This window comes from Podarcis pityusensis (genome assembly GCF_964106645.2).
Source record: "Podarcis pityusensis genome assembly, chromosome: 3".
NCBI classification, from domain to species: Eukaryota; Metazoa; Chordata; class Lepidosauria; order Squamata; family Lacertidae; genus Podarcis; species Podarcis pityusensis.
The window spans coordinates 84,053,646-84,079,925 of NC_138026.1; the positions used below are offsets into that span (position 1 = coordinate 84,053,646).

The 26,280-nt window shown below is 47.1% G+C and overlaps 1 protein-coding gene across 5 annotated transcripts in view; it reads left to right on the top strand.

The window, feature by feature from the left end:
- The first annotated feature begins 527 nt into the window (after positions 1 to 527).
- The window catches only part of VEGFA (vascular endothelial growth factor A), a 29,698-nt gene continuing 3,945 nt past the window's right edge, over positions 528 to 26,280 (top strand). Inside the window, exons 1-7 of one of the 5 annotated variants that reach the window (XM_080999841.1) lie at positions 529 to 1,659; positions 8,590 to 8,641; positions 15,974 to 16,170; positions 18,926 to 19,002; positions 20,284 to 20,322; positions 23,402 to 23,451; positions 24,662 to 24,793. In XM_080999841.1, the coding sequence (XP_080855967.1) occupies positions 1,594 to 1,659; positions 8,590 to 8,641; positions 15,974 to 16,170; positions 18,926 to 19,002; positions 20,284 to 20,322; positions 23,402 to 23,451; positions 24,662 to 24,777 (597 nt within the window). In that variant the 5' untranslated portion in view covers positions 529 to 1,593 and the 3' untranslated portion in view covers positions 24,778 to 24,793. Of the gene's footprint in view, positions 1,660 to 8,589; positions 8,642 to 15,973; positions 16,171 to 18,925; positions 19,003 to 20,283; positions 20,323 to 23,401; positions 23,474 to 24,661; positions 24,794 to 26,280 lie in introns of all 5 variants that reach the window. The other 4 variants (XM_080999839.1, XM_080999840.1, XM_080999843.1 and 1 more) reach the window with 4 other exon arrangements.

The window sequence follows — 26,280 nt, forward strand, 5'->3', positions numbered from 1 at the left end:
CTGAGCGAGATCTCTTCCTCGGGGAACACGGGGACAAGGAAGGAACTCCACCCGCGACTTCTCCTTGTCCCACGCCAATAGCTTGGGGTCTTTTTTGAAACAACCGACCCGTGAACAGGCGCCACGGTCACTATATGGAGTTGGTACTTCATTTCTTAATGTGGGGTTTGTTGGTTTTTTTAGCATTTTTATCATGATGGTCATAACCGCACTGGCACATTTCGGTCAGAAACCCTCGCGTAAATGAATGGGACATCTGCGCTCTTTCCACTCGTTGAGTGAAATAGACTCGCGCGGAAGCCTTTCCATGCGCCTCGATCCCGGATTCCCGGCTCAACCTTCAATGCGCTGAAGAATCTGCGTGTGCAGGGGAGGGAGGCGGGCGGTGGTAAAGAGGAGGGTCTTTTTTAATTCCAGGTGACAAGTACGGAGTGTCATAAGTAGGGAGGGAGTGGGGGGGGGAGGAGGGAGGAGCGCGGAGGAGGAGGGCGAGGGAGGGACTACGGAGCCTGAAAAAGAGTCTCTTTCCGAGCCGAGTCGCGAGAGGCAAAGCTCACCGAGCGCGCCAGCCAGTCAGAGCGTCGCTGCTGCTGCTGCTGCTGTCTGACATTCAATCAAGAGAGAAAGGGAGCCGCGGACGCACAGAGAGCGAAAAGTGCAGGCTCCCTCGGGAAAGGAAAGGGAAGAAATAAAAGAGGAAGGAAGGCAAGAAAGACGGAAGGACGGGAAAGAAAAGATTCAGGCGAGGAGGACCGATCTTCCCTATATCCTACGCATTTAGGATCTGCTATTCTTTTTTCCCCCTATTAATTTATTCCACCACCACGATCGGCTGAGAGGTTTCGCTTTCCTCGCTAAGCAACTTGGATTTTTTAATTTTTGGTTAAGTGGAAAGAAAGAGGGGGGACATTTTCTGCTCCTCTTCTTCACGCCTAGCAGAGGAGAGTCCCGAATCGAACTGGGCTGAGCGATCCCGGGCCCCGAAGGTGGTGCTAAGACGAGAGAGAGAACCCCCCCCCCAACCACCCAACAACTTCTGCTTGGAAGCAGCGACAGCGGCTGCAGGATCCGAGCCCACGCGTGCGCTTGAGAAAGACCTGGGGGAGAGAAAATGCATTGAAACTTCGCGCAAACTTTCTTCGCTTCCCCCTCTTTTTTTGGTGTGTGTGTGTCTGCCTGTGCAGTGCACGCTCGCTCGCGTGTGGTGTCTTGCCACCGAGGGTTGGAGAGAGAGAGAGAGAGAGAGTGGGCGGCTGGAAATCTGTTACAATTCAGAACCTTCTGACGAATCTGGTGGGATTCCTGCGGAGAGGCTCCGAATCCGAAGCGAGGAAGCCCCGAGAGCCTTCCTGCAAGCCGAAAAGAGAGCCGAGAGGTGTGCGGAGGGGAATCTGCGTCTCGGGCGCCTAGGGAGCCGGGCTTATGGACGGGTGAAACCAGAGACTGAAGTCTCCCCCCTCCCCCCCACAACCCACCCCTGCGCTTTCCTTGATCGGAGCGGCCCCAGGAAAAGGAAGAAGAGGAGTTCAAGAGAGCGAGCCAGCGCGGCTCCGACCAGCTACTCCGGCTCCTCTTTGCCTCGCGCCAGGAATCATGAACTTTCTGCTCGCTTGGATGCACTGGGGGTTGGCCGCGCTGCTCTATTTCCAGAACGCCAAGGTAAAGCAGGGGGCGGGCGGGCGGATCCGGGGCGGCGGGGAAGCCTTCCTCCTGCCCCCGCGTGGCCTTGCTCGCTGCACGCTCGCTTGGCGGCCGGGGCGCGTCGCGGGGGTTCAGGGGATCGTCAGCCGGACCAGAAAGAAATCCGCGCGCGCGTGTCGGAAGCTGCCTTGGCGCAAATGGAGGGCAGATCCAGGTGCCTCGGTGCTCCTCGGCGCCAAGCCGCCTTCGGCTTGCCCTGGCGCGGACATGCGGGGTCTGCGCCGCTTGCGGCAGCCAACAAAAGGCCGGGAGCGAGGCAGGGTCGAGGCGTGGAGGTTTTTCCTGCTGGCGTTCGCGCGAACGGGGCGCGCGGGGCCTGTGGCAAGAAGGGAGGCGCGGGATCGGATCCCCCAGGAGGACAGGTCGGACCTCCTCTTCCTCGCACGTTGCCCAGACAGTTCCTGCTGGGCTGCCCTCCCTTCTGTCTGTGCGGAGTTGAGCAGGAGTTGGAAAACCAGGCGTGAAGACGACACAGGCTCTGCGTCGTCATCGATCGCCGAGCGGGGAGGCAGCGGAGCGCGCTGACTTCTTGCATCAGCACACACACACACACACACACACACACACGCACACACACGCTCTCTCCTTCCTGACATTGCAAAATGGGGCGGGGGGGTGGCTGTTTCGGCCTGTTTGCTTTAGGTAGAGGCAGGTTTGCTGACCGGAGTTCAAAATTCCTGGCTTGGAAAAGCAAATAGAGATCAAAGACCACAAAATGGATCCTTGTATTTCTTCCAGATTGATTTTCAAAATAAACGGCTCTGCTGAGCTACCATAAGTAGGAAGTTTGTTCTCCTGCCCTCATAACTCTTTTCCTATATCAGTTTATTGGTACTTCTGGTTGTAGAAGTCCACCGCATTCCTCCTAATATATACCATAAAGGGCTTTTATCCTGCTCTTTCATCTTACTTTTGTTTGAACTCTCCTTGTTTAAAAAAGAGAGAGTCTAGAGTTGGGTATCGGAGGTTAGACAGATTTTCCAGCTGAGGTGGCTCATGTGTGCTGTTGCGTAGAGATTCATGTCATAATTAGTACAGAATAAGTTTTATTCTGCTGTTTGTCTTGAGAAATTCTAGGGGAGGTCAGTGTGGGCACAGACCACCCCTGCAACAACATGTGAGAATCAGTGTGTCATAGGAAAAGGAATCTGCATTTGTTTAATTTAGCACCAAATGTAAGACCTCAGTTAGGAGCCATTTCAGATGTCCTGTTGCCAGGGGGGATCACATGCTTTCCCTGCTAACCTGTTAGCCTGCCACTTGTCTTCAAGTGACATCAGCAGATTAGGCTGTGCCTGATGGGGAAACGTGGCTCCGATTTCTTTGGGGAGCCTTGCAGCAAGGCAGCGTGATATCACGGCAGTCCTCGCTTTGGAAAGCGGTCTTAAAATGGCATTGTTTAAATATGAGGTCCTGCAGGTAAAGTGAAAGAGGGAGGGTTACTCCGAGGTGAATGAAAAGTTGAGTGTAGATAGATTGAGATAGTTAGGGGGAACCAGAGATGCCTTTTCTTCCAGGGAGGTGTGGTGACTGGATGCTCAGTTGTGAAGACTGCACAGTCCCTTGGGTAGATTGTATGGAACTATAGTAAAGGAGAGTAATAGGAGTGCTAGCCGAAGCTCACGTTCTTGGCAAGCTGTGTCTCTGCTGGGAAAGGGAAATTGATAAATTTATATTTATCAACTTCCTGCAGTTCTGACTACACACACCTGCCTGCCGCTGAATGTGTTGAGGGAGAAGAATCGGAGTTCTGTGCAGTTGCTTTTAAGTGAGCACAAAAGGGGAGGTGCCGGGTTGTGATAAGGTTCCTTTTGTCAAGGGAAAGATACATTTACTAACCACAGATGGAGGCTGTGAAGTGAGTCCAGGAAACCTGCAAGTCAGTGACCTGGCAGAGGTACCACAAGTGTTGGTTTCCAATATATGTCTATATGTACTTCCTGTGGCTATATTGGTGCAGTCAGTGGCCATTCCCCAGCTCCTTGTCTACCCCAGCGATTAGCCAGTTCTGAAATTGCTGGTCAGGATATGGTGGGAAGAGGGTTAGATGACTTGCTCCAAACTTGTCAAGTTACGACTTTGGGTACTTCATGTTCCTGTTGATTTTCTTGCCCTAGTTCAAAGACCATTTGGATCTAGGCTCCGTCCAAGACCTTGGACAGTTCTATTCTGTCCTGGTTTTTACTTAACTGACATCTTGCAGTTCCCTTTCCGCCATCACCTTACTTAGTGCGATTTGATGTTAAGTTAGGTGTAGTGAACATGCCTTGGAGCTCCTTCCCAGGATGTGTTTCCAGTGGGATCAGGCAAAGATCAAACGCAGAGGGAGGAGGAGGAGAGGGGGGAGGGGCTAATGATCTTGCAGCCACTAGCCGCTTGCTGTTGATCAGGCCACACTGGGGACAGGGCTTTCCTCCCAACTCCTTGTGTTAAGCTCAAAAGGAACAGAGTGGGTCACCTCCCACCAGGATCAACAAGTATTCTCAGCAAAAGGCAGATTCCCCCCCTCCCCTTCTAGTTCTCCTCTGATAATATTCCTGTCATTTCTGAACAGTTCAAGCCTCTCTTTCTCCTCTTAATGTGCCATTTCAGAGATCCCTCTCTTGCTGCTTGCCTGGATTACTGGCCTCTCTCCCCTTGTATTCATAATGGGGGGTGGGGGTGGAAGGAGAGAGATTTTGCAGACCAAAGCTCCTCCTTAAGTAGAAACCTCTGAGAAGACTTTTTTAGCGCCTGAGATGGAAAGGGTTTTAACTCCTGTCCCAGGGGGCCTTCCAAAGTAGCTGGATTGTTTGTTCCAGTCCTAAACAGTTACAAAGCTCTTTTAATGAGGCTGCAGAGATTAGGGGGAGGGGTGGGGGAGGAGGGAAAGGGGTAGTTGTGGTGTGAAGGAGTAAAGTGTGTGTGTGTGTAATTTATTGGATTAAGCTTTTCCTTGGTTCAAACTGGAACCGGGCACCTTGTTGTAAAAGCAGGAGGTAGTGGTTTCAAGAAGAGAGTCTTTCTTGGTGACCTGCATTTTCCCTAGTACCCAGTTTGCTCTATCTTTGCTCTAAGGCAGAATCTGTCTTATGGGAAACTCTGAAGTGAGATGGAAAGATAGCCATCGTATAGAAACAATGAGTAAAACCCCAAGCCAGCAAAGGAGATGGGTGGAAGCAGCCTGACCTTCAGAAGGGCACTAGGCCCTTTTGTCCCTCAGAAGGATCCCGCCCCCCTTTAGTGTCTTCCCTGCGATGGAGAAAAGTTCGGTGTAAATAGGGACAAATTGCCCTCCGCCTAAGCACTGCTGCTTTGGTTAGCTGAGGATTGCCCAGTCGCAACAGCAGAGAACATAATTCAGCACTGTAGGCAAGCAAAGCACCTTCATGTTTCTGATATAGACTCAAGGTGACACTGCTGTATAAATAGCTCCAAGAGGCTGTCTCGATCCCAAGGCAAACGGCATGAGCAATGCTGTGAAAATATTGTACGTGATGGCTAACAACTGTGTCGTTACAGGAGCAATGGAGATAGATGGCAATCCCTTTCGGGAGAATACCTCGATGTAATACATCTGATCTCTGTTAATCAGCAGTATTCAGTCTCGTCTTAACACATACTTAAAAAAAACAACAACCCAGAGTAAATCTCCATTTACTGTCTGGAATGATTTCTAGTGACCTTTCAGCCAGCTCCGAAACTAGAGGTTTTAGCAGAGCAGAGTGTTGTAAGCAATAGTGTAGCCCAGGCATGGGGAGCCTGTATCTCTCCACATGTTGCTGGATCATCTTTGTCTATTGGCTTGCTGGTTGGGGCTGATGGGATTTGGAGTCCGACAACACATGGCAGGCCACAGGTTCCACATCACTGGCTTAGTTGGCAGTCCGTTTCCTAAATGTATTTTTGTTTCATTTTGAAGACTGAAGATAGAGAGAGCACTATTTCAAGCGAAATTAGCAGGACTTTGAAAAAACAACACAAAGTACCTCAAAGGCAACTTTAGCTAAAAAGTAATGAGCAGCTTGTAGCTGATTCAGAATCTCCCAAAGAAGAATAAGAGGAAATAAAGGATGGCAAGCTGAGACATTTTGCTCTTTCACTAGGGCCCTGAATGTGTTTGGCCTGCATTGTGTTCTTGCCTACTCATGTGGGAACAGGTGCATGCGATCACGTTTGCTGCAGGTGTGGTATTCCATCATAAACTGGAGGAGTCCCAGGACAGCTTGCCACTTGATGCTTGCTCATAAGGGCTACGTGCGATACGCGGTGCCGGCGAGGTGGGTGGACACCTGCCTGACAGCTGTGGCAGCTTGCCATCTCACTTGCAGGCTGTGCATCTGAGGCCTCGGACGCAACTTTTCCTTGAGTATATTCCAGCTGCCTGCTGGCATTGGTTGGTTACTGGGGTTCAGGTGTGGCCTCTTCCTCCCAAATCATGGTTATACCTGTTGTCGTCACCTTCACACTGAGATAGAAACCGCTCCCTGTTTTTGAATAGAAATCTTCCTCTGTTCTTAACATTGTAGCCTGTTGACTACCAAGCTCTCTTTGCTAAGAAAGCCAGCCAGTTGTGAGTTTTCTTTCTCTTTAAGAACAGGTGGTTCTGTCCACTTGGCCAGCACACAGTTTAGGCTGCTTAGATTTCATGGATGTAGATGTGAGTTCAGCAGCCGAGCTGTTCAAGAGCACAGGCCAGGCATCTTCTGCTACTTTCCTCTCGCTTCTCCTGCAGCCACCTTTGTGGGTTCTTATCCATTATCTGCAGATCAGGACTGTTGACAGTAATGGAATGGCCTGATGGTCTTCTCTCCTCCCTGAAACTGGATTATTGACCTTGGCTGAGTAACTCAGAGATTTGAAACTAAGCATCACTCAAATTCCTTGAAGTTTTGGGACAGAAACCGAGAGACTTGGAGGCATATCATTAGCAAATGCAAACCGTAGGGGAAAATTTATGTGGATACTTCCCCCCTTCCTCAATTTTAAACCCCCATTACTCTCTCTAAAATAAATGTGCAAACTGCTTGCATATAGATATGGCCACCTGCTGTCTACCTGTGCTATCCTTCTTCACTGTTCTGGCTAAATTTCTATTCATGCAGCTATAGAAATTAATTTGTTGACTAAACGTGCAACCTGCAAATTGTGTGTCGCTTGTATATATACGCCGCACGTTCACCCCAAAACACATAGACACCAGTGAAGAGAATGGCTTAGCTGGAAAACCAGGACTGTTAACAGTGACTTCCTAAGGGTTTTAGTATTTGAGCACTTGAGAAAGGAGCTGGTTTTGAAGAATGCCATTTAAACAGTTCTCTGATAACAAGAACTATAGAGCGTATCTTGGGCAGGTTAGATGTGAGATAGGTGCTTGTTTGCGATGGAGTGACTGAGAAAAAAAGATGGAAGTACTTGCAGGGATGGTGAGGACTAACACTTATCCGATTTTAATGGGACATCTAATTTCAAAGACTTGTGGGGAAACAAATCAACATTTTGTGATACTTATTTAATACTTTTTATTATATTTTTATTCCTCTTTTGTTCCAGGCAGCTCTAGGCAGCATGAATGTTCTCCCTCCATTCTATATTCACAACAGACCTGTGAAGTAGGTTAGGCTGAGAGAAAGTGACTGGCCCAGGGTCACCCAGTGAGCTTTATAGTGGTTATAGCCCTAGTCTCCCAGGTCCTGGTCCAACGCTAAGCACCACACCACACGCTGGCCCTGAGACTAGCTAGGAGCCACAGGTAGATGTAGCACAGGTAGAGTCTCCAACCTGAGGGACACTTTTGCTCCGAATTTGCCTCGCATCACGCCATGCCCATCCTGTTACAAACTAGGAAGGGGAAATTTTTTTAATTGTGGACCCTTTAACGACTCTGCCAGCTCCCTTTTGCTCTCTGCTCCTGGAGTGCTTTGTAGCAGGCAGGCCCCTTTTCGAAATACCTTCTACTGACTTTCCATGGAACAGGGACGTGTACAAATCTCGTGGCATATTTGTCATGTCAGCGCTAGAAGGTCACCAATGTTGTTTTCTCCTCAGCCACCCCGCTCCCCAGTTCAGCTTTGCTCTCCTGTGTTTCGACCTTAATAATCTGAAATGCCTTTGAGAGCAGCTAGTTGCACTTCTGTTGCCTGTTAAAGTGACAGGGAGAAGAGCTTTCTCCTTTCACGGACGGGGCCTGTGGAACTTGGCTCTCTTGGGCCTTCCTTCCCCTCTGCCCTTCCCTTGCCCTGATGGGTGGCATTTGAAGCCCACTTTCCTTCTTGTCTGAGGGAAAGAGAAGGGTCTCTGTGGGTGTTTCAGTGTGGAAACTGGAGAAATATGCCTCACAACTGAAAAGAAAGAAATAATTCCACGCAGCCCTGCCATACCCCAGAAGTGTTTCAGCTGATAATTCAGACACTTTCCTTTGAGGATGTCTCATTTCCCAGTGAAGAGAAGAATTGCGGACTTGCAACTGTTTGCCATCAACATTTTTGTAATAATGCCACAAATTATGGCAGGCCTCATCTGCACTTTATCATAACTGTAGCATTATGGCCTCCCTTCAAGAATCCTGGGAAATGTAGTTTGTCAGGGGCGCTGAGGGTTGTTAGAAGACCCCTGTTCCCCTTACAAAGTTACCATTCCCAGAGTAGTTTAACAACTTCCTAAAGATCACTGGGAACTGTAGCTCTGTGAGAGGAATAGGGCTTTCCTCACAATGCTCAGCACCCATAAAAAACTACACTTTCCAGGATTCTTTGCAGGGGGAGCCATGACCGTTTAAAATGGTGTCTTGCTTTTGCCTTGCTGCAGAGTCCTGGGAAGCAACTTGGTTCTCCTGTTTAGAAGAATTTTTTTCTGGAGACAGGTTAACAGTGTTTTTGTGTTTTGATGAATTTTCTCTTGTTTTCACAGTTCTCGCAGGCTGCTCCTGCCCAGGGAGATGGGGAAAAGCAACAGAGTGAGGGTAAGTGGCTTGTCTTCCTTCTGCTCCCCTAATTGGCATGGTGGGTGCAGATACATTATGGGAGAAGGATGGCAGGTTGTGGAGGCGGATTGGATCCATTTGCTGGGCTGCTGAGGGGGGGAGCCTCATTAATTCTGCCACCTTCTGGAAAATGGGTATAAACTGTGGGGGATCAAACACACATATTAAAAGGAAGGAATGGGAAATACAGTTTGAACAGTTAACGACCAGATTTAACCTTGCCTTAGCTTCAATATATCCCAGCTTGTCCTCCCCCCCCCCAATTAAAATTGCCCCAACTAAGAAAAATATTTTTTTGTTTTGGAGCCCAGACAGTGTGAAACCCTGAGTTTTACCAAACCCTATAAAACATATTGTCTGAAGCTTATTTTTTAGTTTCCAGGGTGCTTGCACTTTAATTTGAATGAATTAAAAATAAAATTAATGCGCCCCCTCCCCCCATTCTCAGCAACCCTTTGAAGAAGTACGGAGGAATTGGCCATGGTTTCTGTGGAAGGTTTGGCATTTTTTTTATCATCACTGGGCACCTATGCATCTTTCCCATTGGCAAGCCTTTGACCCAGTTGTATTGTTCAGACACAGAAGCAAGAAACCAAACTAGTAACCAGTGTTTGAGTCTTCCAAAGATCATGCCGCTGCCAAACCTGAGTTAGGGAATTAAGAGGGGATAATTTTCCAGTCAATTCCCTCTCTATCCTTAGCAGCAGTGAAACTTATCAGAAGGTGGCCATCTTTTCAAATGCTGCCATCCTTGGCATACTTACCTTGGGACAAACGTCACTGAACATAGTGGGGTTTATTTTGGAGGAAACATGCACACGATGGCACTGTCAATGTATTGGGAGGAGGGAAAACGCATGTGGTAGCGTATGGGCGTGTTTTAATTTTTAGATCAGTTGAGCTGAACAAGGCAGGGCATTGGGGCTGAACTTTTCCAGTCAATACATTGCTGGGGATCAGAGTCCAGTATAGCTGGGAATGTGGGCAAAGGGTGAATTGAAGCTCCTTGGTGCGTCTGACATTATAGATGTTGGAACAGGCAATTCAGCTACTTCTGGGGCCAGGATGTTGTGACTATACCGATTTGGAGGGTAGTACTGGGGGGTCTGAATGCATTTGCTTTCTGAACCAGGGGGACCCAATGTGCTGCCCTCCAGATGTTTTTGGACTAGAGCTCTCGTCAGCTGTGGTCAGCTTGGCCAATGTTGAGGGGTGATGGGAGTTGCAGTCCAACAACATCTGATGGACACCATGTTGACTTTCCTGGTCATTAGACTTCAGCAAGTGTTGGGCAATTAGGTCTTGTTCTGGAAGTGAGTGCAGATTTTTCACAACAAGCCTCTTGAGAGAGAGGGAGCAGCCAGCTCCCTGCTCCTTGCAAAAGTCTTATATCTTGCATGCATGTGCATCATAAAAGAGAAGGTTGAGAGATGCTGGAGGCAGGAATAGCATTGGGTAAAGAGGTGGAGCCAGAGGAGGATTTAGTGAGTAAAGAGAGCAGAGCTTATTTTGATAGGTGACTGAATCACCTCTGCAAGACTTACTTCCTAGTTGTGAGGACCTCAGTATAACAATACATGATGCAAACTTTGGACCTTTAGGCTGTGCAGTCTCCACCCACAGTGAGATCACCAAGTTGCTGTTTTCCAGCTTTGCAATGTACCACTTTTCAACGGCAATGTCACCTGCCTGCTTTGGGACACTCAGGGAGTGGCACTGGGCTGCTGTTCTTAGTGCAGGGCACGAGGGGGCAGCCTCTCATCTTGCCACAGTAGGTTACAATTGCAACAATTTCTTTTGGCTGGGTAAACCAGAGGAGCATTGCCAGAGGCTTATAGGAGAGCAAGTTTGTAACAACGGACCCATTTTATATTGTCGCTGGATTTCTTTTCCGGGTGGGACAGTTGAACATTTGTTACTCTCTGGGTTTGTTTTAACTAAATGGGAGGAGAATTGTTGAGTTCTAGAGGAAGGAGTAGGACCGGAATTCTGAGTTTCTCTTCCCAATTATTGCGTACTCATGCTTAGCCTCTATTCCTTAATATTCACAGAACATGTACTGGTTTGGGGATGAAAGATCACTTTGTTCCCCTGGGGTTTTATATGGGCTTAGGCATACACTGGTCTTCATTGATTAAAATGATTTATTCTGGGGAGAGCCACTTGTATTTTACTGTTCCTGGCCAACTACCACTTAGCTGTCGGTCTACATGATTTAGGAGTACAGTAAGTTGCAGCGCAATCCTATACATGCATACTCGGAAGTAAGCGCGCCAGGTTTAATTTCTGCTATCCACAAGGGGATTGGCCACCTGTGGAGCCTGTATACTCTGTGTGGGTAGGCCAAAGTCGTGGGGTTGATCTCTTAATTTTCTGTGGAGGATCAATGGACCTATTTAGGCCGATGCTGCCTAGGATTGTATGTGTGCAGGCCCTGGGTTGTCCCTGTGTGGGTGACAGAGACAGGGGCAGCTCCACACACAGGGCCAGATCAGACCTCATAAGAACATGCAGACATAAGAAGAGCCTGCTGGATCAGGACCATGGCCCATCTTGTCTGGCTTCCTACTCCCAACCAGATGCCTGTGGGAAATCAGCAAACAGGACCCACTTTCCCACCTGTGATTCCCACCAACTGGTATTCGGAGACGTATTACCCCTGCCAGTGGAGGTAGAATTTAGAATTTACATACCTTTGAAATACGTGAAGAGAGTGCAGAGAGAATCCAAAAAACCACATTTGCTTTCAGGGGCAATGCTTCCTCCCTGTAGTATGTATATAAGGGAAACCTCTGGCTGCTGCTCCTTAAATTGCATAGCCCTTTATGTTGAGCTGCAGGTATATCAATGGCAGCAGAGGCTCAAGCTGTGGTTCATTGTTGATGCTATTCTATCACAAAGCAATTGTTTGGGTTCCTTCATCCTTTAGCTTTAGGCCTGTTTTCAGTTCTACAGAATGCTATGTACTGAAACTGTCCAGCCAAGTTGGCATTGCTGTCAAGCAGGCTCCTGGTTTTGTAGGTTTATCCTAATTACATTTCAAATGCTGTTTAAAGACTGTGGAACGTGCCTCTCGTGTGCAGATGCTCAAGAAGCAGCCAGTTAAAGTGGCAGCTTCTATAGGAAATACCTTGTGACAGTGTGTTTTATCACTATGCATTGTCATGATTGTCACAGATGAATATAAGTGGTGGGCAGATGTGGAACAGTCACTGAGCTAGATTCAGGCAACTGCATTTAAAGCTCACCTGCAGATTCACTCTGCTATATTAATAATGAAATTTATCATAATGCACTATCTATAAAGCACCACAACTGTATAAAGGTAAAGGTACCCCTGCCCGTACGGGCCAGTCGTGTCCGACTCTAGGGTTGTGCGCCCATCTCACTTAAGAGGCCGGGGGCCAGCGCTGTCCGGAGACACTTCTGGGTCACGTGGCCAGCGTGACGAAGCTGCTCTGGCGAGCCAGCACCAGCGCAGCACACGGAAACGCCGTTTACCTTCCCGTTATAAAGCGGTACCTATTTATCTACTTGCACTTAGGGGTGCTTTCGAACTGCTAGGTGGGCAGGAGCTGGGACCAAAAGACAGGAGCTCACCCCGCCGCGGGGATTCGAGCCGCCGACCATACGATCAGCAAGTCCTAGGCACTGAGGTTTTACCCACAGTGCCACCCGTGTCCCTACCGCAACTGTATGTGTAGCCACAAATGAGGGAGTCTACAACACATGCTCTCTCCTTCCAGTTGTGCATAACTTTCTCCACAAAGCAGCCTGATTCTGCCATCTGGGATTGATATCTTAGAATTTAGTAGCACTAATTCTCAAAATTCTTTATATTCACACAGTTTCCATTTCTTATTCCTCATTATAATGTAAGTCATTGCAGGCAACAGAAACTGTCAGGCCACTTTCTTTGGAAGCTCCTAGCTGGTTTACATTTCTGCTTCTTGTGCTGTCTATTGAGATTCTAAGATTCTCAGAGGCTAGGCAATCCCTCTCTTCACCCCCTTCCATTTAAAGGTGAAAATGTCAGAATAAAAAAAGGAGAGCACGATGCCTATTGATTATATTTGGGCACCTGGCGTATTTCTTTGAGTGATATGCAGATCACATGTTCAGTTGCACATTTTGTTCTGTGTAATTAAGTGCAGCCCTCCAGATTTTGATGAATTTTGATGTGATCGGGGGTGAAGAGGTTGCTCATGTAAGAACAGTGTATAAATCAACACACTCAATTGCTACCACTTTGCATACTCTCTAAAAAAACAAAACACCTGCTGGCTTTTGTGTTTTTGCAGCATGGATGGAAGGGATCTTGAGATGCACTGTCCCTGTGCTCATAGCTGCTTGGCACTGGTGTGTGTGTGTGTGTATACATACATACATATATACACATATATACACATATATACATATACACACACATATATACATATACACATACACACACAAAAGCGGCGCCTCTAGATGCAGACTTTTCGGGGTTCGTACAGACCCCCGGAACGAATTAAGTTCATATCTGGAGGGTCCACTGTACGCAGATGCGTACTGAGCAGAAAAATTATTTTTACCCCAACATGTTCCTTGCTGCCTCATTCTAGGAAAGGTGTGAATAATCAGCAATGTGGTTACGTGTCTGGCTGCATGCCTGCAAGTTTCCCAGGCGCTGAATTGTTTAATTCTCCAGTTTATAGATAGCTGTATTTTAAGGTTAAGGTCACTCTGAAGGGGAAGGAGAAGGAGGTGGCCCCATACCAGGCAAGAAAGGATATGAGAGGCTGATTCCAGACTTTGGACTGGGCAGAGGGCTGGGGAAGAAAGGAGGCGAAAGCAATGAAGGGGCTTGCATTTCCCCCATGAGCGCTGCCAGTCAGTACTCTGCATTTTTGCTTCCTGAGCAACTGCCTCTTTAATAGGCACTTAGGCAGGGCAGCCCATAGAAATCCCAGGCGGAGCCTCCTCCTTAGTTATACCTGCTGCCAGCAGCACTGTGGCACTGTCAGCTCCACATGACCGAGAATTAACTTTTGACAATTAATTGAGAAGCCCTGAGCTCAAAGCCTGGCAGCTTCTGTACATTCCTTTCTTCCCTCCCTCCCTGCACCTCCACTGCTTCGATGGAACAACCTTTATGCAGGTTTGTCACAGGTTCAGGGCTCTTCAGAAACGCTTACCGGAGTCCCTTTTTTTCCATGATGCAAGCAGTTTGTGCTTGTTATCACACTGGGTTATCAACCTCACTACTGCAGGGACTCTGCATACGGCACAGGCGTATGATCTGAAGGCAAGAAAGCTCGGGTCAGATGCTATCTGCTGTGTCTGTGAACTGAGCCCTGCTAACAGCTTTTTTAAAAAAACAGTTGCACGCTGGAGGAAGAAGGAACAATCGCATGCTGCTGGGAGTGTATTTGGAAGTATGCAGCACAATCTTGGGACGAGGACTTTGCACGCTTGCATGTCTTCCTTTTGTGTTGTTCTGCAGCCTTTCCTCCCCAAGTCCGAGCTCTGCTGTGCACTTGGGAACATTGGGAAATTGGTGTGTGTGGAAATTGGTTAAGTTTTTCTCTCTTGGCATATGCACAAGGTCTTTGGGGAAGGGCTGCAGCTCAGCAGTAGAACATCTGCTTTGCATGCAGAACGTCCCCAGTTCTGTCTGGATAGGGCTGGGAAAACCCCTTAACTGAAGCCCTGGACTGCTGGTCAGTGTAAACAATACTTAGCTAGATTGACCAATGGGCTAATAGTATAAAAATTATAATTTAAATTGCTTGCACATACCTTTGCTCGCTTCTTTTTTGTGTGTGTAAAACAGCGTTGTGCTCTTTTCCGACGTAAAGCAATGTATAACCACTTAAAATCGAGAAGGCAGCTGCCTATGTTTGTATAGCATGGGAAATCTGCAGGTGAAATGGGTGCACCTCAGCCCATTGCACCTTTTCCGTTCTACTAGCTACATATTTGTGGCCCTGTTCATGTCTTCAGTACTGTTGGAATGCAACATATCCTTTTATATTCATAAAAAATGGTGACACAAATCTAATAACCGGTCTGGATAATGAAAGACATTATTAAACCTTATGGTGATGATGGGTTGGACCCAGGCTAAGGCTTTTTTCCAATGGTGGAAGTCAGGTAGGATCCTCCTGCAAACACACCAAGTATAGAGCATGAAACACAAGCAATAGGAAGAAGGGGGGTGGGAGGAAAAGTATATTAATTTTGCTAATGTCATACCAATACACACCCTGTCTCGTTGTAATGTATGGAATCAGCCTTGTTGGAGGGTGCTGGTAGCTTCTTTGCTCTTTGCCAGGTGGGGTGGGGTGGAGGAACATCCCGGGACACAAACACCCCAGTGCTGAAATGAGGAAGGAGTGAGACCGCAGCTTTGAAAAAAGTAACCTGAACATTTTCTGAAAGGCTTGAAAAGTGGCAGGTCATTCCTTCCTTTACTTTGCCTTAAGGGCTTACCTGAGTGATGGACAGGTATCCAGTAGGTGACTCTAGAACTTGCATGGCTGCTGTTCCAGATTCCATGCCAATCGCAATAAGCCTAATATTGTAGTTGAAGAAAAAAGCACATTTTCCTTGTGATGAAACATTATGTGATGAGTGCCAGGAAAATATCCCCACCGCAGAAGTACTTCCTTAGGAGATGATGTCTGGTTCTCCCCAACAGCTGCCTTTTATTCTGTGAAAAATGCCAATTTTTATGAGAGGCCCTGAAATGCACAATGTCTAGGACTTGTAGTGGCTTTTTTGTTTTTCATATGGTGAGCTATTGGGTTGAGTTATCTGGGTTTGGCAAACTGGTTTCTGAGCAGAATGCGTCAAACTCCTCATTCCACTTCCACTAGCTTCAGGGGAATGCTGCTCTAATAAGGTCTGCCATGGTCCTCTATGAGATCTGCTCTGATTTCTGAGGCTCACGATTCGCTTTAGTTTCTGCCTTGCAAATGCGTTCAGAATATCTAGCTCATTAAAATTCAAACGGGCAAATGCTGAACCTGCCAGTGATTTGGCCCTATCTTGCTTTTCTACAACCCCTGTTCTACTCTGTATCTCCTTGGGTTTAAGTGCTTTTTAACTGAACTAATGCATTTATTGACAGCATGTTTCAGTGAGCCCATGAGATAATGGGAAAGGTATCTAGGCAGAAAGAGCACCGAGTGCAGAGCCATTAATCCACACATCCACAGCCCTGTTTCCTGCATTGCCTTGAAACAGCTTACGAATGATCACAGTGCGAAACAGAGATGTTCTTAATTCCTAATTTCTCTCCCTCCCCCACCTCTTGTTTTTTTGTAGTTATCTCATTTCTGGTGGTCTTTGAGCGCAGTGCCTGCAGGACAATTGAGACCATGGTGGATATTTTCCAAGAATACCCTGACGAGGTGGAATACATTTTCAAGCCATCCTGTGTGCCCCTGATGAGGTGTGCAGGGTGCTGTAATGACGAGGCGTTGGAGTGCGTACCCACATCGACGTACAATGTCACCATGGAGGTGAGGCTCTAGCTAAGGAACTGGAGGTGGGGGACAGAGCAAAGAGGGAGGTGACATTGCTCGTTTCCCTCAGTGTAACTCACACAGGACCACGGGTGGTTTATCTAAATCAGGAATGGTCAGCTGGTAGCTCTTGAACCACATCTATCAGCCTCCTCCGTCTACTGATGCTGTCGGCTGTCAAAGGACTGGAGTAGAAGGATTTTTAATTCTTATTTTTGCCTGCCGGGTGGCACTCCTTTCTTGAGTGATTTTACTTGCTAGGGAGTGCTGGTGAAGTCAAAAGGAGCATAAGAGACTCCTTGCATCAGAAAATAGGGAACTGATCTAGTGATTTCTATAGCATTACAGAGACCTCTCCTCTCCTCTCGAGGGAAGGGTACCAAGCAGCTGTGAGAAATGTGGCTCTTTTGGGGGGATATTACTGGGTTATTGCTTTTATTTTAATTTTATATACTGTGATCTTTTTATGTGAACTGCCCTAAGACCTCCGGGTATAGGGCAGTAAATAAATTCAATAAGTAGTAGTAGTAGTAGTAGTAGTAGTAGTAATAATAATAATAATAATAATAATAATATCAGTTTTTCGTGTGCTGCCTTTAGATCAGGTAGCCCTTCAAATTTGAGAAATAGCTAGCTGGTCTAGAAGCAGCATGTGAATTGTTGCCCTTCACTCAGCTACTGGGCTGCCCAGCTGGAGTGTCCGTGATTTTTTTGAGCAGCTTGAATGGGGAGAATCCATCTACTCCCTGACTGAATATGTTGCCCACTCCAATCTAGCTTACACACTACCCCTTGCACTAGATGAGCTTGATGTTTTTTGTCCCCATTAAGTCTCATAGCAAAGCTGGGGATGGGGAGCCTCTGCACCTTGAGATCCTCTTGGCCTGTAACTCCCACCATCGCTGACCATCGACCACGCTGGCTGGGACTGATGGGAGCTGGAGTCCAGCAACATCTGGAGGGAACCCGTTAGCTACAAACTGAGGATCTATGTGTAGACAGGGCTCCCCTCAGGTCCATTGGCCCCTCTTCACTCTGGCTTCTGCTTAATTCTTGTTTTGGCTTCTGTATCTTCCAACCCCATCTCCCAGTGCAGCAGACTGTGGCATACAAAAGGAGCTGTGAACTTTCTTCATCAAAAGTTGGCCAGGTCAGGGTCCACTGGCCAAGCTAGAGTTCTGACTTGTTAGTTGCAAAGGCACTGCAGGGGTAGGAAGAACAAGAATGCAAAGACAAATGGAAGAGCTTCCTCTCTCTTTTACTTTGAATTTAGTCATCCTGAAGGGAAATGGTTGGAAAGAATAGCTAAGGCCAAAACATACTGTGAGGATGCACGCTTTCCACACAGAGCACAGCCAATACGCCTCTGCCAGAACTTGCTTCCTGTCTATTCCTCTCAGCTTTGCAAAAATGTCTTTAATCCTGATCCGCATCCGTGCCTAAGAAAACGACTGCTGATGCCCCCCAATTACCATTTACAGATGTCAACCTGCCATTCTAGACCTGGCCTCACCCAAACATGCCGTGGTGGTTTTTTGGTATACAGACCCAAGACCACAAGTGGCAATTCCAAGGAAACCAGTTCTACTAATGACCTTGGTGAAGTATGGAGTTAAGCTTGCATCCCTGCCAGTTATCATTTCGGCAGTGCCACCCTTGTGTGCTGTTGCACAAGGCAGAGGAACAGGCCCCCAAGCTGAAGGGTTTATCACCCAAGCCTGCTGTTCACCAAACAGACAACACTAGCAAGCCTGTCTTTGAGACACAGTTTAGTGTCAGCAGGACTAGGGAGCCTCAGTATTTATAGCACCTGCTCTTCACCCAAAAGTCTCAAGCAGTTCAGACAAGACAGTCCCTGCCTGCAGGTGTGAAATCTGAAAGACCTAACAGAAAAGGAAAAGGGAGGGAAGAGGAGGAAAAGCAAACTCAGATGCCAGTTCTTAAAAGTTGAATAGTTATTTTAGTGACCAGCTGGAATGGAAACAGTTCAGGGGCAGGAGGGGTCCATTCAGCAGAGCTGATGGATTGAGCCCTGCTTCCCGTTTCTTCTGCTAAGGCAGACTCCTGGAATGGCTGCTTCCAGTTGACAAGCAAGGGAAGAGGCCTGATAGAGTTGGCTGATGGAATGAGCCCTGCATGTGTGGTTTGCTCCTGCACACATCTCTCTTTCCTTAGTATTGCAAATGCACACACACTCAGTAGCAACCTGCACTTCAAATTTCATCATCCTGTGTGCTCTACAGACATTTGAAATCATTGTGGCTGCCAAAAGTCTCCTGAGTCTGTAGCTGCCTTGCTCAAGTCATGTTTCATCGTGTCTTCCTGAATCCAGGCACCAATATGCCTCCAGAAATGGTCCTTTGCCCCACCTGTGGAGAAGCATGTCATTTTTGTGGGCAAGTAGGTTGCTTGGTAGCTAAAATTCAAGTAAGAGGAAGATGATCGAAAAATATGTATAGACTTGCCCTTTTAACAAACTGCTGATTGAGGGTTCTTGTGCTGGTCATCTGGAGCAGGAATTACACAGTTTTATATTTCTTTACTGCTTTAGAAACCAAGTCTATACATGCCTACTCAGGAGTAAGTCCTACTGAGTTCAGTGGGGCTTGCTCTCAGGTTAGGTGGGTATAGGATTGCAGCCTCTCTTAATTTTGTTTTGCCATAGTGCTGTTTGCCTCTTTGTTTTGAAAGGTTGTGATTGGTGAATGAGACTCAGCCTCTACCTTCTTTCTTTCCCCTCCTTTCATTTCAGATCCTGAGAATTAAACACTTTCAAGGCCAGCACTTAAGCCGGATGAGCTTCCAGCAGCACAGAGAATGTGAATGCAGGTGAGAGTGTATACCTTCTTGGAACTGAACTGACTGCTTTACAATTGCATCTTAAAAAAAGAAAAGACAAAAAAGGTCCACAGCCTTAGTATGGAGGGGCCTCTGTTTGATGATTGCTTGAAGGAGAATATTTCAATAGAGGTATTATGTTCTTAATATAATAGTTGTAGGTTGTTCGCCACCAATTAGGTATGTTCACAGGATGATGCAGACTGAAGCCGTGAATGCATAGTGCTCGCGAAGTTGGGGCAGGGACACCTAGTTAAACTCCCACCTCCAACTTCTCTTGCCGCGTGGGCTTCCCTTTAGATCTTCACTCAACTAGTTGTAAACACCTGGAAAGGGTTTATAGGTACGTTCAGTCAAACATGGTTAGAAACTTCCCACAACCAGGAACCCTACTAAGCTGTGTCTCCCACTTGTGGGGAGGTTTCTAAGTGTGTTCAATGGAGCACACTTGCGAAACCCTCTTCAGAAGCTTCCATTAAGTTCAGAAGGAACTCTCTGTGACCTCTGAAGCACGGGCCTAAGGAGGCCTGCCAGGCCCCTCTGAATAGTCATTTCTAGCAAACCCCAGCCATGTGATGGCATTTGACAATTATGTTGACCTTCCTCGCCATTTTTCACAGTCTTCCTAGGGCTGGGCTTAGCATTTTACGTATTTTGCATTCATTTTTACATATTTTTGAAATATTTTATATACAACAGTATATAAAAGTATGTAAGATATGTTTTGAAACCAGCCCTACCCCCTTCTGCCTCTGCTCCTGCCCACTGTTGTATTGCAGCCCCCGGAAGAAGGCTAGCCAGGTTAGGATCAGGCCCTTGGGTAGAAAGTAGCCCCCCACTCACAATCTAAAGGGAAGCTGGGGGGGAAGGAGCTTGTATGCTCACCCCTGCCTCCATCTCTTGCTTTTGAGCATCACATGTTCAGGCAAAATACCTGCACACAGCATGAGACTCCATTAGATGCCAATAGCTAGCTGTGAAACATCTTAGCATCATGGCCAGGAATTATTTTGCATCTGGCTGCGATAATTTATTTAAAATGTTTGTTAATGGCCCTTGATTGAGAGATTCCAGGATGCCTTACAGAAGTGTGAATAAAAACAAATTCGCGCACAACATATAACACAAGCAAAATGCTGAAAGATAGAAAGGGCACCCTTGTAATCATTTTTTGGGGGAGAGGGGGTTTAACATGGCGAAAGGGTGGGTGTGATACCTGTATATATATTCTTGGTTCTCTCCTGATATCTCTTCTCTTGTCTTTCCACACAGAGAGAGACCAAAGAAAGAAGTGAAACCTAGACAAGAAAAGTAAGTAACTTGGCTTAAGTTCTTTTTCTCTTTTGGTGTTGGTAATTTCCCTCCCTCCCTCCCTCCTTTCCTTCCAATCATGGGAAACAATAACTGATTTAACAAACAAACAAAATTGCCATCATAAGGGCTGCACCCTGAATCCATTCTTTGTAGGCAGATAACACATACACACACCTAGCTTTGATGACTGTTGCTTCTTTCCTGCCTGATAACATACTGAAACGGCTTACTCATAGAAATTCATAAAGAATAGCAAGGACAAAATTGGCAAAGAACAACAACGAAGCAACAGAATCTCCCCCTCCCTCCTTCCCTTTGGGAATGGAGTCTAGGTTAAAGTTTCCTTCCATGAGCAGTTGTTGTTGTGGACACTGGAAATCATTGCCTCTCTCTTGCTGCTTGGGTGAAAACTTGCTGACTTATTCATAGATTCCTAACACCAAGGCTATGCATGTGAGCTTTGCTGTCTCTCTCAGAGAAGGGGAGTTCTGCCAGCTATAGGGGGAAAAGCTGAAAGTAGAAGCCTGTTCAGGGTATGGGCGGTGAGGTGACATACATGTGAATGAACTTTGCATATTGATCACAATGGGTAGAATAAAATAAAATGAACCTTCTTGACATGTGAACCTTCTTGACATTGGATGGGCTGCCTTGTGGGAAAGGGACTAGCTGATGTTATAATGTGAACGGTGATCTGCTTTCAGCTTTGTGTGGACTAATGCGGCAGTGTTGATTGGGGAAAAAAATCCCTCTCTACCCATCTCCCAGACCATACCGAACAAGGGCAAAAGTAATGTTTTCTCCTCCCACTCCTGGTTTAAAAAATAAATAAAGACACATGCATTATGAGGGCATGAGTAGGACAGTGGACAGTCTCTGATTTGGTATGGCAGCTAGGCAGAAACAGAGAGAGAAAGGAGAAAGGAAGAAAGAGACTCTTAATGGCCAGCTATGTTGCCATTACCATGTTCTAACCTTCTCCTGGGGATTCGTTTCACGGAACCATCAAGAGGGGAGAGCCCAGCTAAGCACTTTCAGCTTGGCTTGTTCTTTCTGGAATATCTTCTTCAATGGAGTGGCTGAAAGAGATCAGGGTGTGCTGCTGCGATGGAGAGAAAATGCTCGTGTAGCCAAAGTCCTCTCACCTTCTGCTGAAACTTCCACTCCTCACCTTTGGCTGAACTTCAGGTGGCTTGCTTCACTTTGCAAATTTCGCAGAACATGGGGCACTCTGCTTTGAGTTAAGCTGAAATTCCTCTTGCGCTTGATGCTGTTGGTTTTGCTTTCCTCCTGGGGAATGTGTCCTTCACGAAGTCAAGCATTGTGGAAAGGTTTTCCTCAAGCAGGCACCACTCCCTCTGTCTTGTTTGTAGCTCTAGCTGCGATCTGGGGGTGCTTACTCTGCCTGTAGTAAGGAAAAGAGAAACTGGTGCCAACCAACAGGCTTGAACAAGTCCCGGGAAAGATGCAGCCAGTTACCCCCACAGCCCGCCTCTTCTTCCCATCCCATTGATGTGGACTTGCCTGTGGGAGGGAAGGAGGTAGAACTTGGGAGCGAGACGTAGGAACCCTCTCAAAATGCTCTTGCTTCTTTCTGTGTGCACCTCTCCCTTGATCTGCTGCTAACACAGGGAATCAGGGTTCCCCAGACATCCACCTGGGTCATGGGGTTGGAGCTGAGCATTCCTGCCGATCTCGATCAATTCACATTATCAACATACATTTGGAAGGGCTGTAACTCAGCAGTGAAGCATAAGCTTTGTACCCAAAGGGTTTGAAGTTCAGTCTTGGGCATCTCCAGGTAGGGTTGGGAAACATGACTGCCTCAAACCCTGGAGAGCCATTGCTAGTCAGCATAATAAATACTGAGTGGTCTGGCTTGCTCTAAGGAAGCTTCCCATATTGGAATAAGACTTGAGTTCCCATATTAGCAGGTTATCAGTCTTATCTTTGCTACAGGAAGGTGGCTCCAAATTCTCTGGCAGGACTGTGCCATAACCCAAAGAGCGCTAGCTAGATTGAGACTTTACTTTACCATCACATCATTTAGAAATAGGCTGTTTGGCAGGTCTTTGTTCCCAGCAGCGCTTGAGAGGCAAGAGAAGTTCAGCAGCCGCTTCTTTGGGTTAGGACTCCTCTTCTTGCATCGTTGTTCACCTGCCAGCATCAGTTATTGCTTCAGTCTTTGTGACCCCAGCAGCAAAGGGATAGCAGAACTGGCTGCTTTGCTGTCAGTTGCAACAAGACACTCATAGCTGTGGAACAGCATGCTTGGTTCAAATGGACCCAGAGTTCATGGTCTACAGAGTAAGGCCAAAGGGGCTGAGGTTGAGGTTTTAGCCAGCAGTTCCATTTGCTGCCTGCCTACTTTTGAGCACCACTTAGGGCTGAGTTCAACTAAATAGTTGTGCTAGTGGGAGCCAACACAAGAAGTCCAGCTAGTGCAATGGGGCTTCCTTTCTTCTGTGCCCCCCCAAATCAACCCACAGAACAGGGGCAAAGATGGATGATCTCCTTAGTGCTACTTTGAATTCCACCCTTATAATTTTACTGGAGTTCTTCAAACTGGATTTCTGAGGTCAGAAGTTCTGTGTGTCAGAATAATCCAGACATATGCTGGGCAAGGCGCAAATGCTTTATCAAGGATGCCTGCCTGCACTGTCTCTTACCAGCTGATGGTGAACAATGCATTTCGTTTGGGCACAGGCAGCTTCCAGGCCTCTTTCAGCAAGCCCCTCCTCCAGGTGGGGAGAAGTAGCTCCTCCCATCTCTTGGGCCAGTGGCAGGGTTGCATGCTGAGACATTGTTGGGTCTGCCATGGTTCAGCTCCGTAGCCCTGACAGGGGTTGTGCTGGTGGTGTGAAGGAGGCTAAAGTAAGAGGTGGCAAAAAAGAAACCTTGAGCCAAAGTCTTTCCAGCCTTCTCTTCTTCCTGGTCTTCCTGTTCGCCCAAGCCCACAGGGCAGTTCCTTCCCCATTTCCTGTCCTCCCTCCCTGTTTTCCTTCCCGCTTCTTCTCTTCCTCCTTCCTTCTCTTTTCTTTCTTTCTGCTTTTTTTTTGTTTTGTTTTTCTTCCAGAAAATCAAAGCGAGGAAAGGGGAAGGGTCAAAAGAGAAAGCGCAAGAGAGGCCGGTATAAACCACAAAACTTGTACGTTTGCATCATGTGCTTGTAGACTCTGCCCGTTCCCCATTTCTTCCCATCACCCCTCAAATCAAAACACCTGCTTGCAATACACCTAATTACAACAAAGAGACAATTCCCCACCCACTTCTCCAAATCACTCCTTCGTGGAGAGCTGGGGTGGCCTCACTGGTGGTGGTAGCGTTTGGCAGCTTTGGCACGTCTGATCCAGAGGCATAAAAGGAGGAGCGATTCTTCTTCTTGCTTGGGATTACTCTTTCTCTTCCGAAGGCACAACAACATGAAGGGACAGGCAGGCTTATTTGCTTCACTGTTGCTGCACCCTGCAATTCCCCCTGTGTGATTTCCCATCTCCTCGCTTCCCTTAATTTCAGCTTTCCCTTTAAGGCTGTCATTGTTAATGAGGCTGGCAACAAGGGCTTGGTGCTTGCCATTCATGCATGTTTATGTCTGTGTGTGTGATCTGATGGTAACACTAACCGGTGAAGAGCTAGAGGACTCTGGGAAACATATGAGGAGCTCTCTCTCTCTCTCTCTCTCTCTCTCTCTCTCTCTCTCTCTCTCTCTCCTGGATATTGGTGGCTCCTCTTTTACTCTCTCTCTCTCTCTCTCTCTCTCTCTCTCTCTCTCTTCAATTCACAGAATCCTGCATTGCTAATAATCTGGTGGCAGTTCTGGAGCAGGAAAGGGATTTGAAAAGTTGCTATTTTGATTCAATCCCTAAGGGGAAAATTATTATTATTATTAAGGCCCCCAAGCACAAAGCAGCTGAATCTAGGAGACTGTCTCCTCTCCTCTCCACCTTTTGGTATAGCTGTTGCCCCAGTTGACATTAGCAAGACCTTCTTTGTAGGAGGAGCTGCCACTGGGTATTTAACATGTTTTCACTCTTGTTTTGGGGACCTCTGTTAACATGAGGAGGCTCTCGCCATTTTTACCTTGGCCAGTTGGACTAATGCAGGATTTGTGAATTGTGCAGCTGCAGAGAGCCGGTTTCTTTCTCTTTAAGCTGTCGCAAGTAAGTGTTGGAACGCCTTTGGGACTGTCTGCCAGCCAGCAGTGTTCTGAATGAGCAGTGCTGAGCGAGTGGGGGTTGGGGGCAGGGGTTGCTTCAATGTTTAGGGTGTTGCATGTGTAAATTTCTTCCCGCTAAAGCGCTGTAGCTTAGACCTCTTTCCTTTTGCCTTTTTGCAGTCACTGTGAACCTTGCTCAGAAAGGAGAAAGCACTTGTTCAAACAAGATCCCCAGACCTGTAAATGTTCCTGCAAATTCACAGACTCACGTTGCAAGTCGAGGCAGCTTGAGTTAAACGAGCGCACTTGCAGGTTTGTGTCCTGAAGAATGAAAGAGAGAAAATACCCACAAACATATGGGCACACACACACACACACACACACACACACACGCGTGCAGCTCACACAAACACACAAACACTCTCAAGTTGAGAAAGAGCAAGAGAGAGAAAGTTTGCTTCCTGCTGGCTTCTGTTGCCAATGTTCTATGATCCCTCCTTTCCCCTGCTTGACATGGATAGGGAAAAGGACAGGGCTTTTATGAGTCTCATGTCACAAGCTTCCTGTGTTATGGTAGGGCTGGGCTGGAATGACGACAAGACAGGGCAGTGTTAAGATAGAACGTGCTCCTTGGCTAGCAAGATGGCTCATTTCATGCTGCTGGAAACCAGGGGAAAGGGCTCAGTGCCTTTGATGCAAGTGCTTGTATAATAGGATATAGGCTATTGGATCATAACAGAAGTCCCTTTTGCTCCAGACACAGGGCTGTAAGGAGAACTGAAGTGTAACTAGACAAGCTCTTTAAAATCTTTATTAAGGCTTGCAGCGGTAGTCCACCTTAGGACTGAGTCCTTCCATCTGTGGTGTAATTGGAAGAGTGACTTGTGTGGACTAGAATAGACAGAGAAGCAATGCCACAAGCCAATGATATGCACCACCTCAAATCTGACTGAGTGCATACAAGATGTCATCATCTCTGTATCCACTTTGTAACCACAAATACCACCCAACCCTTCAGAAAGATCCCAGAGCTTCCTGCCACCAAGAGGTTTCATACATCCTGTTTTTACGTTTGGGAAACGAGCATTTCTGCCTTGATAGAAAGGTTCCCCTGCAGCCAAGGCTAGAAGGGCAGGAGTCCATTTAGTTCTCTGAGAATAGCACATGTGGTTCTACAGTAGCTTTGTCCATTTGGTGCCCTGCAGATGCTTTGGACTTGCTGGGACTCTGTAGAGTTGCAGCTGTAGTCAGAAACATCTGGAAGACACTAGATTGGTGAAGACTGACCTACTGTATCTGCAGTCGACCATGTGTGCTTGCAGATATTGAGCTGGATACCGTTGGGCTTTTTGATATGATTGGCCAGGAAGCTCCATTCTCTGTTAGTGGAGGAGTTTGAGACACACTGCTCTCTATGCAGGGGAATTTTGTGAGGGGTTGTAACCTGAGTGTGGATGCCTTTTGCTGCAGAAAGAAGGGAGCCAGCTCTTCTTGGGTTACAGTTCACCCTGCAGAAGTAGTCCCTGGAGAGAAACCAGGCATCTTCTTGCCCTTGACCTTTATAGTTTTTCCTCAAACTTTCCAAAGAGCAGCTTTGGAAAACCATCCTTGCTAGAAGCTTAAGGCTCAGAAGGTTTCTCAAAGGAGGAGGAAAAATGCTCTAGGATTTGGAAATTATTCACCCCATGGTTAGGTTCTCCCCTGTGCCAAGGTGAAATGCTGATTTTCAGAGTGTCTTGTCAGTGCATCGGGTGGGAGGAGAGGCTGTACTCATTGGGGCTGGCAACCTCATATCTGCG